This window comes from Oryctolagus cuniculus, chromosome 4, assembly GCF_051225735.1.
Source record: "Oryctolagus cuniculus isolate XC-2025 breed Fujian yellow rabbit chromosome 4, ASM5122573v1, whole genome shotgun sequence".
Lineage (NCBI taxonomy): Eukaryota > Metazoa > Chordata > Mammalia > Lagomorpha > Leporidae > Oryctolagus > Oryctolagus cuniculus.
The window spans coordinates 1,448,100-1,462,124 of record NC_142870.1 but is presented as its reverse complement, the minus strand read 5'-3'; the positions used below and the strand labels follow the sequence as shown (position 1 = coordinate 1,462,124).

Genomic DNA, 14,025 nt, shown 5'->3' with positions numbered 1-14,025 from the left:
GGGTTCAGTTGCTAAGATTTTCTGTAGACTTTTTACATTTGTGGCATCCTGATCTAGTTTCCTTTTTTATGTCTGTGTCAAGGGCAAGCATTTAGCCTGCTCATGAAGATGCTTCTTAGGATCTCCACATCCCGTATCAGAGTGGCTGGGTCTGAGTCCTGGCTCTGCTTCCAGTTCCAGCCTCTTGTTAATGCAGACCTGGGAGGCAGCAGGTGATGGGTCAAATACTTGGGCCCCTGCCATCCATATGGGAAACCTGGATGAAGCTCCTGGCTCCCAGTTTCGGCATGACCCAGCCTAGGCTGTTTCAAGTATTTGGGAGTGAACCAGCAGATGGGAGAATCAATCTTTCTCTGCTTTTCCAATAAAATTTGATAAATCAAATAAGTTAACAAAATTGATACATGTTTGAATTCAGATACATCTCTTCCTCTTCAGTTTGAGGAGTCACTTCTGGTTTGGGATTAGTGTTCCCTTAACTGGCTGCTAGAACTTACCGGTGAAGTCACTGGGGCCTGACCTGACTACAGATTCATATTGTATGATAGAGGACAGACTGTTCATGTGGTTGGGTTTCCCTTGGGTAAGCTTCGGTAACTGACGCCTTTCAGGGAGATTTGTCCATTGCACCTAATTTGCCAAGCATCTTGGTCTACAGTGTTTCTGACGCCCCCTTAGTACCTGTAGCGTCTGGTGACAGCACCTGTGATTTGCATCTCCTCTTGTCTTCCTGGTGAGTTCAGCCAGAGGCTGCTCAGCACTGTGGATCGTCCCCAAGGAACTACTTTAGGTTTCATTGATTTTTTTTTTTTTTGCCATATATTTTTTTCTGCTCTGATCTCATTTTCTTTTTCTTCTTTACTATTTCAGTTGCTCTTTGTACAATTTTTTAAAGTGCTGAGGCCTTTTTTGAGAACTTTACTTCAAAAATTTCATTACATCACATTTTAATTTTCACCGATTTCAAAATACTTTGTCCCATGAGTTATTTAGAAGTCATTTCAAAATATTAGGGGGTTTTACAATGATTTTTATTGCCAATTAAGCTTTTTAAAAATCTTAAATATTTATTCCTTTGAGAGGCAGAGATACAAAGAGCAGCACGAACCATGTCATTTTAATTTATTATTTTATAGACTAGAATATGATCACTTTAATAAGTATACCATGAAAACCTGAAAAAACTGCACATCTGCTGTCTTTGTGCAGACTGATCCATAAATGTTGGGTCAACTTGTGTTGTTCACGTCCTTACTGATCTTCTACTCGGTCTATCAATTATGAAAGAATATCAACATCTTAACTATAATTGCATGTTGTCTACATCCCCTTCTGACCCTTTTTTAGTTTGTACTTCATATACTTGACAGTTCTGTGTATAAAAACTTAGAGGCAGGTCTTGTGCTGCAAGCAGGTTAAGCTGCTGCCTGAGACACCACATCCTGGATCAGTGGTGGAGCTTGAGTCCCGGCTCCACTGCCAGCCCAACTCGCTGATGAAGCACGCCTGCTAATGCTCAAGTACTTGGGTCCCTGCCACACATGTGGGAGACCTGGAGGTCCTGACTCCTGGCTTCAGCCTGGCCCAGTCCTGGTTCTCAGCATCTGAGCACTAAGCCAGCAGATGGAGGTGCCTTCTGTCACTCTTTCAAATAAATGAAAATAAAATGTTCTGAAATGAACAGGAAGCCGATTTGCAGACAGTGTAGTGCTGTTGCCCCTCCTCGTAGGTGACCTTGTCCCCGAGTGGCCGCCTGGACTGTGCTTTCTGCATCACCCGGTGTCACAGCTTTGCTTTGGTTACTGACGTCTCTCTCCACCACTGCTCGACTTCTTTATGTTAAAGGTGGTTCTCGGAGGCAGTGTGTTTGGAGTTTGCTCCCCAACTCCAGTTGACAGTCCCTGACTTTTCGTGGAGGTACTTAGGTCATGCACATTTATTCTGATTAATGTGGGGAGCAATCCGGACTGGACTAAGTTACTGGAATTAAGACTTATTCTATGCATCTGCTCTCCCACAATATGGCGCTGGGAGAGAAGAAAACAGCTTCTACACAGCTGCCTCCAGTTCAGCCAATTAACTGTAGGACTTGCTCCTGATTGGAGGAGAGCAGCGTACTCGGCGTGTGGGCAGCCGAGTTAGGATTGGCGGAGGAGGACTATAAAGGAGGAGAGAGACGGCATGCACCGGGAACATCTAAGGGGAACATCTAAGGGGAACATCTAAGGGAACATCTGTGCAGCCCCCGAGAGAGCCGGCCGGCGGTGTGCCGCTCCCCTGCGGAAGTGGGGAATGTGGCAGGGGGAACCGCCCTTCCACGGAAGTGGAAGGGATAGTAGCCAACCCGGGAAGAACCAGCAGCAAACCCGGGGAGGGCCGAGCAGACAAAAGAACAGCACAGGGTCCTGTGTCGTTCCTCCGCGAAGAGGGGGAGCGACAGATTAATATTGATAGGCTGAAATCTGTCATTTGCTACTTGTTTGTTCCATATGTTTTTGTTCCCTTTTTCTCCTTCAAAAAAAATGCTTTTCATTTTATTTAAAAGGAAGAGAGCACCAGATAGATGGCAGAGAGGGCTTCCATCTTATCTCTAAATGCCCACTACAGCAAGAGCTGGGTAAGTCCGGGGCCAGAAGCCCAGACCTCCATCCAGGTCTCTCACACGGTGGCAGGAGCCAAGTATTGAGCCATCAACCTGCTGACTCCCAGGTGTGCCTAAGCAGGAAGCCGGGGTAGCAGCAGAGTGGCTGGATAGTAGGTGTGATGGGACACACCAGGCCCTCTTTTCCATTTGCCTTGTGTTTTCTGATTCTGTTGTAACTCCTTGATTTCTTAGCTGCTAACTAGTGGTTGTTTTAGGGTGTATAGCGTACATCCTTAGCTTTCCACACTCTGCCTTTGCGGTTTAAGAACATGAAGAACATTGCCAGTCTCCATCGACTCCTCCTCTGCAGCAGTGTTGTCTTCCTTTTCCCTCTTGCGTGTTACAAACGCCACACTCAGCATTTGGAAGGGATTCAGACACTAAGACAGGAAGGCTTCTTGTGGAAGGGATGCGGGTCTCCATAGGCTCCTGTTGGTTCTGGTGATCATGAATTGGGTCCACTTTTGTGCGTCTGGAAAATTTTTTTTTTTTTTTTTTGACAGGCAGAGTGGACAGTGAGAGACAGATAGAAAGGTCTTCCTTTTGCCGTTGGTTCACCCTCCAATGGCCGCCGCGGCCGGCGCACCGCGCCTATCTGAAGCCAGGAGCTTCTCCTGGTCTCCCATGGGGTGCAGGGCCCAAGCACCTGGGCCATCCTCCACTGCACTCCCTGGCCACAGCAGAGAGCTGGCCTGGAAGAGGGGCAACCGGGACAGAATCCGGTGCCCCGACTGGGACTAGAACCCGGTGTGCCAGCGCCGCAAGGCGGAGGATTAGCCTACTGAGCCGTGGGCACCGGCCCTGGAAAAGTCTTTGTTTTGCCCCTGCTGTAATGCGCCTTTGCTGGGTGCAGGTCTCCTCTTTGTTCCCAGCTGAGGATGGGGCCCCGCGCCCATCATCTGCTCTGTGTCGTCCCGGCAGGCAGTCTGCAGGAGTGCCCTGATGCGGTGTGCCTTCCTCTCTGGCCAGACTCAGCACTGCTGGGCTGAGCTACGGTCATGTGGGATCCAAGCCCAGCTGTGTGGGACTGGAGTCTGGAAGAACACCCTAGAGAATGGGAGATTCTTTATTCAGCCGGCATGGTGGCACCAGCCCCACAACAGCTTGAGTTGGCTTTTATAGGAGTCTCCATAGTGGCGGCCCCTAGCCAAGGGGTCACTCAGCAGAAAATGCATCAGCTGGGGGACCTGCCCGGCTGTCACTCAGCATGCATCACTCACCTCGTTTACCTGGACTTCTTGCGTCCCAACGGGTCAGCACCATGGTTTTGTGCCCGGGCTTTGCTGAGATTCTCACATCTCTATTTGGTTTCATCTCATTTAGAATCCCCCCCCCCCCCCCAGTTTTCTTTCAAATACAGAAACTGCTCCCCTTCTTCCTCTCCTCCGGGAACTCCAGGGGCACAGACTTGGGCCACTCCATTTCCCCTCCCGGTCTGTTTCATTCCGGCTGGTGTTCTGGAACGCCGGGCTCTTGCTCCACCATGAAAGAAGGCACGGGCTGAGGTGTGAAGGGGCATGGGAGATCAGCGTTGATTGAGCAAAGTGAAGGTGCAAACTCTGGAAATGGATCAGGCCAGCGAGAGAGAACGAGCAAACCACCAAAGCCCTCACCAGGAAAAGCAAAGCCCCTCCCAGGGAAATGCAATCACCACCAATAGAAAAGCCGCCCGCCTCTCACCCCAGCCAGGTTGGGCCTTCCTGTGGCAGCATCCAGAGGCACAGGGACTGCTTCCGGGGTGGAGCTCCAGCCAGCGCTGTCTGGCCAGGACCCAGCACCACCCATTCCCATGCCTTTCTCTGGAACTATTAGTGTCATGGTGTCAGGGGCATGATGGGAGTGGGGGAGGGAACTCTTTCCAGCTAGTGCTGGTTCCACGTGTGCAAATTTGCAGAACTTTCCATTCCTGCTACACAGATGGGGACAGTGCACAGAAAAGGAGGGAGCTGTCACGTGGGCCAGGCCAGACTGCCTGTGGTGGACACCACAGCGGCAAACTGTGGATTGCCTGGAGCTGTCAGCTGTGTGTGCAGGCCAGCTCAGCTGTCACTCAGCAAGCCCACACTGGCGGGGAGCTGTCCGGCATGGGTTTGGCTGGGGCTCAGACCGCAGCTCCTGTCCCAGGTACCTGTGGCCAGCACACTGGTGATGCCGCTCATACTCTCAGTGTCTGCTCAGACGAGTCCTGTCAAGTGTGCCTTTCGCTGCAGATGTGGTCTCGGTCTCCAGAGGCCTGGCTGGGGTCCATTATGTTCCAGGTGCGGCTGTCAGCACCCCTCCCTCTGCTCCTCCCAGGACGGTCTTTGCTGGCATCCAGGACAGCTCTGCGGTTCCCAGGCTCACTCTGCACTGCTCTTCCCTCTGGTGCTGTTCTGCCAACTCGGGCTGCTTGGTTTGCTGGCCTCTTACTGCAGGGCACGTGCCAGGCGCACCTGGGCTCCTCGCTCAGAATGCAGGTCCCGTGGTTTTGATGCTGCTTGGGGAGCAGCAGGTAAGGGGTGGTGACTGGGGGAGCAGTCGCCGGAGTGTGAGCTTAGCTGTCCTGCCCAGTGCCTGGCCACCTGCTGCTGGGCCAGATGTGGGCCAACTCCCGTCCCAGACTTGTCTGAAAACCCCCAGGCTGACTCTATGCGACTCGGGTGGTTTGCAGCATCCACGTGGTCTGAACTGTGTTCAGCTCCAGTGACCCAGGAGGCTCCCAGGCCTGGAGAGGAGCCCGTGGCTGGCCAGCACAGGGCTGAGGGAGCATCCGAGGAAAACACAGGGCTTCCTGTTTGCCTCTGGCGTTGTGCACGTGAAGCTGTGTGGCCTGAATGGCTGGCTTTGGTGCTGGGAGCGTGTGCAGGATCTGAGCCCCAGAGCTGCCTGGGACAACGATGGGAACCCAGCTCGACCGCTGCAGGGCCGACTCTGCTGGGTGCAGTTTGCCAGGGCTCTCGGCCCTATGAGGAGACTGCGAGAGTCCAGGCAATCTGCACGTTATGGAGAAACCATCCAGGAACACAAAAGGTTTTGCACCCCAGGAAACTCAATCTTTTAATCCCATTTTTGTGTGAACTGCTGCGATTCCCCTGTGTCATCCCCAGTGTGAGCAGAGCCTCGTGCCATCAGGTTTCTGCGAGTCCCGGGCTGCCTGCCGTTCGCAGACAGCATGTGGCTGAGTCCTGGGCAGGGACCGTGTCTGTGTCTCCCTGAGTGGACGGTGCTCTCCACGGACCACAGCCCAGGCTCGCTCACCTCCTCCCGTGTCTGTTCTTCAGGCATCAGCAATGCGGAAGCGCGGCAGCCGGGGAAGGCACCCAACTTCAGCGTCAACTGGACAGTGGGCGATTCGGCCATCGAGGTCATCAATGCCACGACGGGCAAGGACGAGCTGGGCCGTGCGTCGCGCCTGTGTAAGCGCGCGTTGTTCTGTCGCTGGACGCGCGTGCATGGCAAGGTACTGAGGGCCTTGCGGCCACGCCTCCACCTCCCCGCAGTGTCCACCCTTCTCGAACCTGCACGCTCCTGCCACCATGTGTGGCTCCCTGAAATGAGACTCAGAAGTCTGGGGTTCTCTCTGGCGTCCCTGACTCAAAGGGTGGCCTTGGTCCTTGCAGTCCCACTGCTGTCACACAGGCGGCAACGTCCCTTCCCTCTGCCCTGGGGCTGCTGCTGGCACCCAGACGTGGCCGGTCCCTAGGAGGGAGGAGGGTCGGGCCCTGCGTGCTCCCTTCCCTCTCGGCAGCCCGGTGCTGCCGTGGTCTCCAGCTGCACACCTCCCACGTGGTCGGTGAGTATGTTGCCAGTTTGCGTTGACTCCGCAGCCAGGTCCATGGCATCCGTCTGCTACAGGGCTAGCCTGAGACTGGCGAGGGAGGTGCAGGCAGATGCTCCAGTGCTGGCCCACGCTGGCTGCCTGTGAGTCTCGGTCCCCAGAGACTGGAGCCAGGCAGCGTGGCCCAGCGCACACCACACCAGCAGCGCTTTTCCTCTGCGAGTGCTGAGAATGCTATCTTCGTCAGCCGGGGTTCGCTGGGTGTGTGTGTGTGTGTGTGTGTGGCGGTGCTGTCCTCGCCTGTCACTCGCTCAGCACCTGCCCTTGTTTCTGCTCTTCTGCAGGCACCACCCCACCTATTGCGCGCCAAGATCACCAAGCCCAACATGTACCACGAGTCCAAGCTGGCGGCGAGGGAGTACCAGGCCGCCAAGGCGCGTCTCTTCACCGCCTTCATCAAGGCGGGGCTAGGCGCCTGGGTGGAGAAGCCCACGGAGCAGGACCAGTTCTCACTCACGCCCTGAGTGAGGAGCAGCCGGTGCCCAGCCCGCCCCCCACAGCCTCCCGTCTGGACTGGGGGCAGGCGCTCAGCTCGGGGAGGGTGTGGGGGGCACGGGGATCCCCGGGGTCTCCGGCATCCTCCCCTGCATCCCACACCCTGTCCAGGAAGGGCACGGGCTCGTGGGGGTGCCGGGCGTCCCCGGGCCCCTCTCAGCCACGCATTCCTCCCCCAAGGACCCGGCGCCCGCACCTGATCCCGGTTTACGTTTAGAAACTGAGTTCTACTGAGTAGGGCTTCCGTAAGTTTAGGAAAATAGAAATTACTTTGTGTGAAATTCTGGAATAAATAATTTATTCAGAGCTAGGAATGTGGTTTATAAAATAAGAAGTAATTATGTCAGATCACTTTATGCCACATAATTTTAACTGCAAATCTGCAACCTGCGTGGAGGAGGGTGAGGTGATGGAGGGCGAGACAGCGAGCGGCGCACACAGCCACACACACAGCCCCTGGGTCTCCCCTCAGTGCTTCCGCAGGGGCTGCCGTCAGTCCCAGCAAGCTGTCCCGGAGGCCACCCCGGCCTCCCCTGGAAGCTCCGCAAACAGAGTATTTGTGTTCCCGGGTTGACCTCCAGTCCTCAGAGAGAAAACGGGCGCAGCAACCTGAGGTTTGGCAGCGTTCAGCCTGCGCACCAGGAGCAGCCAGCAGTGGCCCTGCCCCAAGTCTTGTGGACGTGACGGCTGCCCAGGGACCAGCTGGATGGAAGGAAGCAGGCGCTCAGTCTGCGGGCCTGCACTCCCTCAGCCAGGCTGAGCCAGGCTGGACCAGGTCTGACGGAACAGCAGGGGTGGGGGGGAGCCCAAGGAGGTTGCTCAGCTCCGCTCGGCGCACAGGACAGCCCCATGGCAGGGGGAGCCAGCCAGGAGGTCAGGACCCTGTGGCCTGTGCTCGGAGATTGCCCCAGGTGCCTTGTTCTCACTCAGGACCAGAGAGGAGCCAGCAACAAGCGCCCTCCACCCCCAGTGCCATCCTTGTGGTTCTGGGGGTCTCTCTGAGGGGATCTCAGGGGGCTATGGGCCGGGATGGGTCCACAGCACACACGCGCACAGCAGAGACCAGGGCGCCTGTCCCCAGGTGTACATCCAGGTATCAGAGACAGGACAAAGCAGAGGAGACATGCGGCCACTGTCACCCATCAGGTCCTGGGGGTGCACGCAGTGACAGTGAGCAGGTTGCTTCCCTGGTGGGGCCTGAGGCCCAGTCTGCACATCTTCATGTGGCAGGAAGGGCCCTGTAGACCCGTCCGTGGGACTGGGTGACAGTCAGCGTCTGTCTCCTGTGCCTGGAGAAGGGAGGGGTCTGCCGGTGTTGCTGTCCACTCCCAGGCCCCTGCACACTCGAGGAGCATCTGTGGCTCTGGGCTGTGTTGTTCTTGTCTCTATAAATTGTATTTTTTCTAATGGGGATTGGGAGAGACTTAGTTTTTAAAAATATGTGGATTTTGGTTACAAAGTCCTGTGGAAACACATTGCTGCACATGCAAATTGCGCCACGGCCATCTCCGGAGCAAGGGTGTCCCTGGTGCAGCGCCCACACAGCCACGAGACCTGGCAGGCAGGCTTCTGAGCAGGAAGAGGGTGGCGCGGGCAGAGCCGCGGCCTATGTGTGTGGTCACAGCTCCACTCAGGACGGGTCAGGACACCCGGGGAGGGCCGCAGCTCACTCACCCTCCTGGGCACCGGCTGCCGCTGCGGTCACCCAGCGCCCCGCCACTCTGAGACCCCTCACAGGGAACCTGACACAAGCAGGGGATCGAGTAAAATCTTAAACCAGGGGACATGCTGACAAGCAGGGATGGGAGGGTGTCTGTCAGAGGCGCGCTGGACCACAGCGCCCCCTGGGGGCCAGTGCAGGGAGGGCTCTGTCGTGTGCTCTGCATGGGAGGCAGGTGCGCGGCTCCTCCATGCTCCCTGCCCTGCTCAGAGCCTGGCGGGCCCACCCCTTCCCACAGGGGCTGCCAGGGACTGGCTCTGAGTGCCAGTGCTGATGCCCAGTCCGCCTCTGACTTCCCTTGTGCCCAGTCCCTCTGGATTGTTCTAACAGTTGAAATGACTGCTTTATTTTGAAGCGGACAAGCCAACATCTGATAAAGCACTGGTTCTCTGGGATTCCTTTCATTCCCATCCTCTCTCCGCGGGCCTGTGGAATGGCTGCATTCCGTGGGGGTCCAGGCAGCTGTGCGGCCAGCTTGGGCGTGAGGCCCCGCCGCCCTGGCCGCCTCGGCTGTGCTTCCAGGGTGTTTCGCTCCAGAGCCCTCGGGGCTGCCCGGTCACAACTCCAGTCCGGCGAGAGGCGCGAGGCGCGGACTCCCCACCTCTGAACTTCTAGGAAACTCCGGACTCTCTTCCTTCCTGTCAGCCCCACACTGTACACGGAGGGGCCCAGTGTCGTCTTCAGTGTATGTCCTTGTCCCCTGCTGTGTCACATGACTGTCCCTGAGCATGGGGACATGCAGTTCCGGTGTCTGCAGAACAGGGTCGGGACACAGAGCGGCCCGCGCGGGCAGGCTGAGCGGTGCCGCGAGGGGTCCACGCACAGGCTGTCCTGCTGGCAGCACCGGCAACCCTGGCTCAGGGCCTGCAGGAGCCCCAGCAGCTGACGGCCCGGGCGCCGGATTCCACGCTGCCCGGCCCTGGTGCCCTGCGTGTCTGTACATACCACCCCTCCTGCATGACCTCACGCCAGGCCACTGGCCGCGCATGAGACGCTGTCACTGTAGACAAAGGACTGGAGATGCTGTACAAATAAAACGCCTCATGACCACTGCGTGGCTCAGGTCTTCCTTCCGCCCACGGTGTTCTGCCACTGGGGGCTCAGCACCCCCCCCCCAATTCTTGGATCCTTCACCATCTTCCACGCCCAAGCATTAGGGGTTTCACAAAGTGTGTCAGGAGTTCGTTTGGGTACGAGCAGTTTCAATCCGCTGTGCTCCCTGCACTTGCTCAGGCGGGGTGGAGGGAAGGCACACTGCCACCCGCCAGGTCCCCACCTGTGAAGAGTGGCACGTGTCCCCATAGCCGGGGCTCACGCAAAGGGGCCAGATGCTGATGAGTGGCAACCGGACAGCCGGGTCCCCGGGTGCTGAGACAGCAGGACACAGTCACCATTCATGTGTCAACCTGGCTGTGCCCGAAGGTCACGTGGATTTGGTGGGATACAGAAGCGGTGCAGGGAAGCACGCATGCTAAGTGTGCACAGCAGGTGCGGGGGGAAGGGGTGGTGTCCCCACAGTCTGTGCAGGAAGGGATTTGGGGTTGAAGTAGACAGGCTAAAACCGATTAGGTTTGTGAGCTGCAAGACCACGCCTTCGCCACACCCCTGTGTGACCTCACACCCTACCTGATACCCTCACCACGCCCCCGTGTGACATCATGCTCTACCTGACCATACCTGAGTGCCCACCTGCCCACAAGCCACTCCCCTGTGTGGGGAATATATAAAGGCAGGGAGCATCCCAAAAGGCTCTCCGCCTCTGCTTTGCTGCCGGTGATAAGCAGTGGATAGCAGCTCAAAGCGCTTGGTGCACGTGGCTTTGCCCTACTCTCTGCTTGGTGTGGACGCTCCCCTCGTTTCCAGACTTTCCCTTCTCTTAAAACTGAACTAAAGCTCTCACTTTCCTATGCACCTTTTGCACTAAAGAAAAGCCTAAAACGTACCATGCTGCCTCGTTTATTGATGCTGGTATTTAGAATTCTTCTGTAAATATTAGGCAGGCTTATTAATATTGGGGATTTACTAATAAGCGTACGGTGACATTGTATGGCACCCCAAATTCCAGTAGCATATGTGGCATCCCAGATGGTGCTTCAGGGGAACTTAAAGGGACCACGTTTCTGTATAGATTTTAGGGGTCATCTCCGACAGGGCGATCGGCTTTCCTGCTGTTAAGCTCATCTCTGTCTAGCGTTTCTAGAGTTTGGGAAACGCTCTGAACGAGCAGCAGAGAGAGCAGCGCTGTTCACAGAGCCATGACCCTTTGGCATCACCTCCGAGACCATTTCATTTTGTCCCCACAAGAGAAACCACACAAAATGCAAATGTGCTGCTTACAGAAGAAAACCTTCTGAGGAAAGAGGGTGTGGCCACCACACGGCACACACGGCAGCACGTGGGGAGGCGGCCTCCGGCGGACGTCAGACGCTGCAGCGCTAAGGCCCAAAAACCCAGTGACACTGAGATGGCGCTCGCATTAGAACACGCCCCTAGAAGTCAGAACCCAGGACTTAAAACCAGTGACCAGGAGCGGGAAGGACGCGAGAGCCAGGCGCACACTGATGAGCTGTGGGGTGGCATGAACTTAACCCTGGGAGACCATGTCCCAGAAGGGACCAAGATGGAACACAAAACCCCGAGACACATGGTGACAGCGGCAGTGCCCACCCCCTGGGCATGGTGGGACTCACACACCGGACCCCCCAGGTGGATGGCCTCCGAGGCCCCCAGGCAGGGCGAGCCCAGTGCAGGAGGAGGAGCAGGATTTGGCTGAACCGGGACTGCCAAGGGTCGAGAGGAGCTGGAGCTGGCACCTGTGGCTCAGCTCACTTTCACACTTGAGGTTCTTTTTGTAAGATTTTTAGTTTTTTTGTTTTTTAACTTTTTGCCTAGTTTCACTTTGGGAAGCAAACACACAGATCTTCCATCCACTGGTTCACTCCCCGAATGCCTGCAATACCAGGGCCAGGGAGTCGACTGCTTTCCATTGTGGGTGGCAGAACCCCAGTACTCGAGCCATCGCCTGGCTGCACACCAGCAAGAAGCTGGCTCGGACCTGGAACCCAGGCACTCCGGCAGGGCACACGGGGGTCCCCACCCCCGGCTGGCTGCCCAGTCCACGCCCCTCTTAGGGTACTCGCTCCTCTGCTCCTGTATCCTCCACAGGTGAACGGAGACGTAAACACTGCGAGCACAGCCCAAGCCGTCGGCCACAGGCGCCCTGCCCTTTCCTGTGACACAAAGCTTGACAGCCCGATGGGAGAGGGTTTTACAGGATTTCAGCCTTGATTCTGCTTTAGGGGCCAGCTCCTGAGCAGTGCTGAGTAAACGTGAGACACGTCCCACGGTCCCCTCACGCGCACACACCCAGACACTCCCAGCACACACACAACCACGGTTCCCTCACGCACACACCCAGACACTCCCAGCACACACACAACCACGGTTCCCTCACGCGCACACACCCAGACACTCCCAGCACACACACAACCACGGTCCCCTCACGCGCACACACCCAGACACTCCCAGCACACACACAACCACGGTTCCCTCACGCGCACACACCCAGACACTCCCAGCACAACACAACCACGGTCCCCTCACACGCACACACCCAGACACTCCCAGCACACACACAACCACGGTCCCCTCACGCGCACACACCCAGACACTCCCAGCACACACACAACCACGGTCCCCTCACGCGCACACACCCAGACACTCCCAGCACACACACAACCACGGTTCCCTCACGCGCACACACCCAGACACTCCCAGCACACACACAACCACGGTTCCCTCATGCGCACACACCCAGACACACTCCAGAACACACGCATTCCCTCATGTGGCACACACCGACACTGCTCCAGAACACACACATGCCCACCGTTCCCTCATGTGGCATAGCCCTAGACACGGCTCCAGGACACGTCTCACTGCTCCCTCACATGGCACACACGTGTCCACGGCTCCCACATGGCACACACCTTTCTGCCTCCTCCATGACACTGCTTCTGACTCACAAAGCCGGTACACAGAACCTTTTAATGGCACACTGTTAACTGGGTCAGTTAATTATGTTAGATCCACATATTTAAAACCCTGATTTTATTGTCTTCAGTAATCTATCTCACAAGGTGTGTTCTACAATTCCTCAATAGTTTTTAACGTCCCTGGAAAAGCACGCTAAGACTTTGATCTCAACTGAAAAAGCAGATCCGATTTTTCTGACAGAAAAGCAGGCCCAGCGTGGGCCACTGGCTCGCCAAGCAGAAACAGGGCAGAGGACACTGCTGCCAACGGAGCCAGCGGCCGCACGGCCGGGCTCCCAGGGATGCACGTCTGAAGCAACACATGTTCTACTGGCAAAAAAGTACAAGCAACGAAACCAACATTTCAAAGAAGCATATTAAGTGAGGTGGGCACAGGAGGACCAGAGACGCCAGTCCCTGGGAGTTCGATGACGGCCCCAGGCTGAGGCCAGGCAGGCGAGTCCTGCCGTCCGAGTGGTGTCCAGCCCTGGCCGCCACACGCGAATCAAATCCCGAGTTGACAGCTGGAAAAAGATTAAACTGCTTCCTGTGTTGTGCTGTGAATCCCTGCTGCTTTGGGCGTGCTACCGCAGACTCCACCTCCTCATCAGCACCCTCGTGCCAGCAAAATTCCTGACACCAACGTCTGGAGCAGTGGAACCAGAACCCGAACTTGCACTGAGCCCTGGCTGGCACGCCTCAAGACAAGCAGGTGTGGCACAATTTCACTTTCATTCGGGACAATGCCCCACCAGCTCGCACCGCATCTGTGCTGTGGACAAAGCGGGAGTGGTTAGTGCCCGTGCAGATGACTGGATCGGGGACACCACAGACAGCAGGAGCCTTTGGGTCACTAAGCAGATGCCACGGTGCGGCCTCGGGCCGGCGCTGCCCCGCGGAGCCGACACCGCCTGCGATGCTGGCCACCCCGCTCATCAGCTCCCTGCTGACGCGCCTGGGAAGGCAGCAGGTGACGGGCCGAGTGCTTGGGCCCCGCACCCACAGGGGAGACCTGAATGGAGTTGCAGTCTCCTGGCTGGGCCTGGCCCAGCCCCAACTGTTAGACCCCATTTAGGGAGCAGACGGAAGTCTCCCTGTGTCACTCTGCTGTCAAATGAATAAATCGATCCTTTCTGTAAAACGCATCTACAGTGTTTTGCTGCCGAGAAGGGGCACAAGCAGGGCTGGCTCGGGGACCCGCAGTGGCCCCAGACAGTTCATGGAAGTGCAGGAAAGATGGGTCACTCTGGGGCAAGAAACACCGCGAAATCCTTGCACATATGAGATCTTTCCGAGGTCACGAAAACACGCGTCA

At 56.6% G+C, this 14,025-nt stretch overlaps 1 protein-coding gene across 21 annotated transcripts in view; it reads left to right on the top strand.

The window, feature by feature from the left end:
* ADARB1 (adenosine deaminase RNA specific B1) overlaps positions 1-9,726 on the top strand; it is a 112,826-nt gene extending 103,100 nt beyond the window's left edge. For 12 of the 21 annotated variants that reach the window (XR_016232195.1, XM_051839964.3, XM_051839961.3 and 9 more), the window contains 2 exons: positions 5,905-6,039; positions 6,746-9,726. Coding sequence is in view for 16 of the 21 variants with exons in the window: in XM_051839964.3 (XP_051695924.2) it covers positions 5,905-6,039; positions 6,746-7,173 (563 nt within the window). In the remaining 5 variants the exon portion in view is untranslated. Of the gene's footprint in view, positions 1-5,904; positions 6,084-6,745 lie in introns of all 21 variants that reach the window. The other 9 variants (XR_011387667.2, XR_016232196.1, XR_016232194.1 and 6 more) reach the window with 1 other exon arrangement.
* Positions 9,727-14,025: the final 4,299 nt, after the last annotated feature.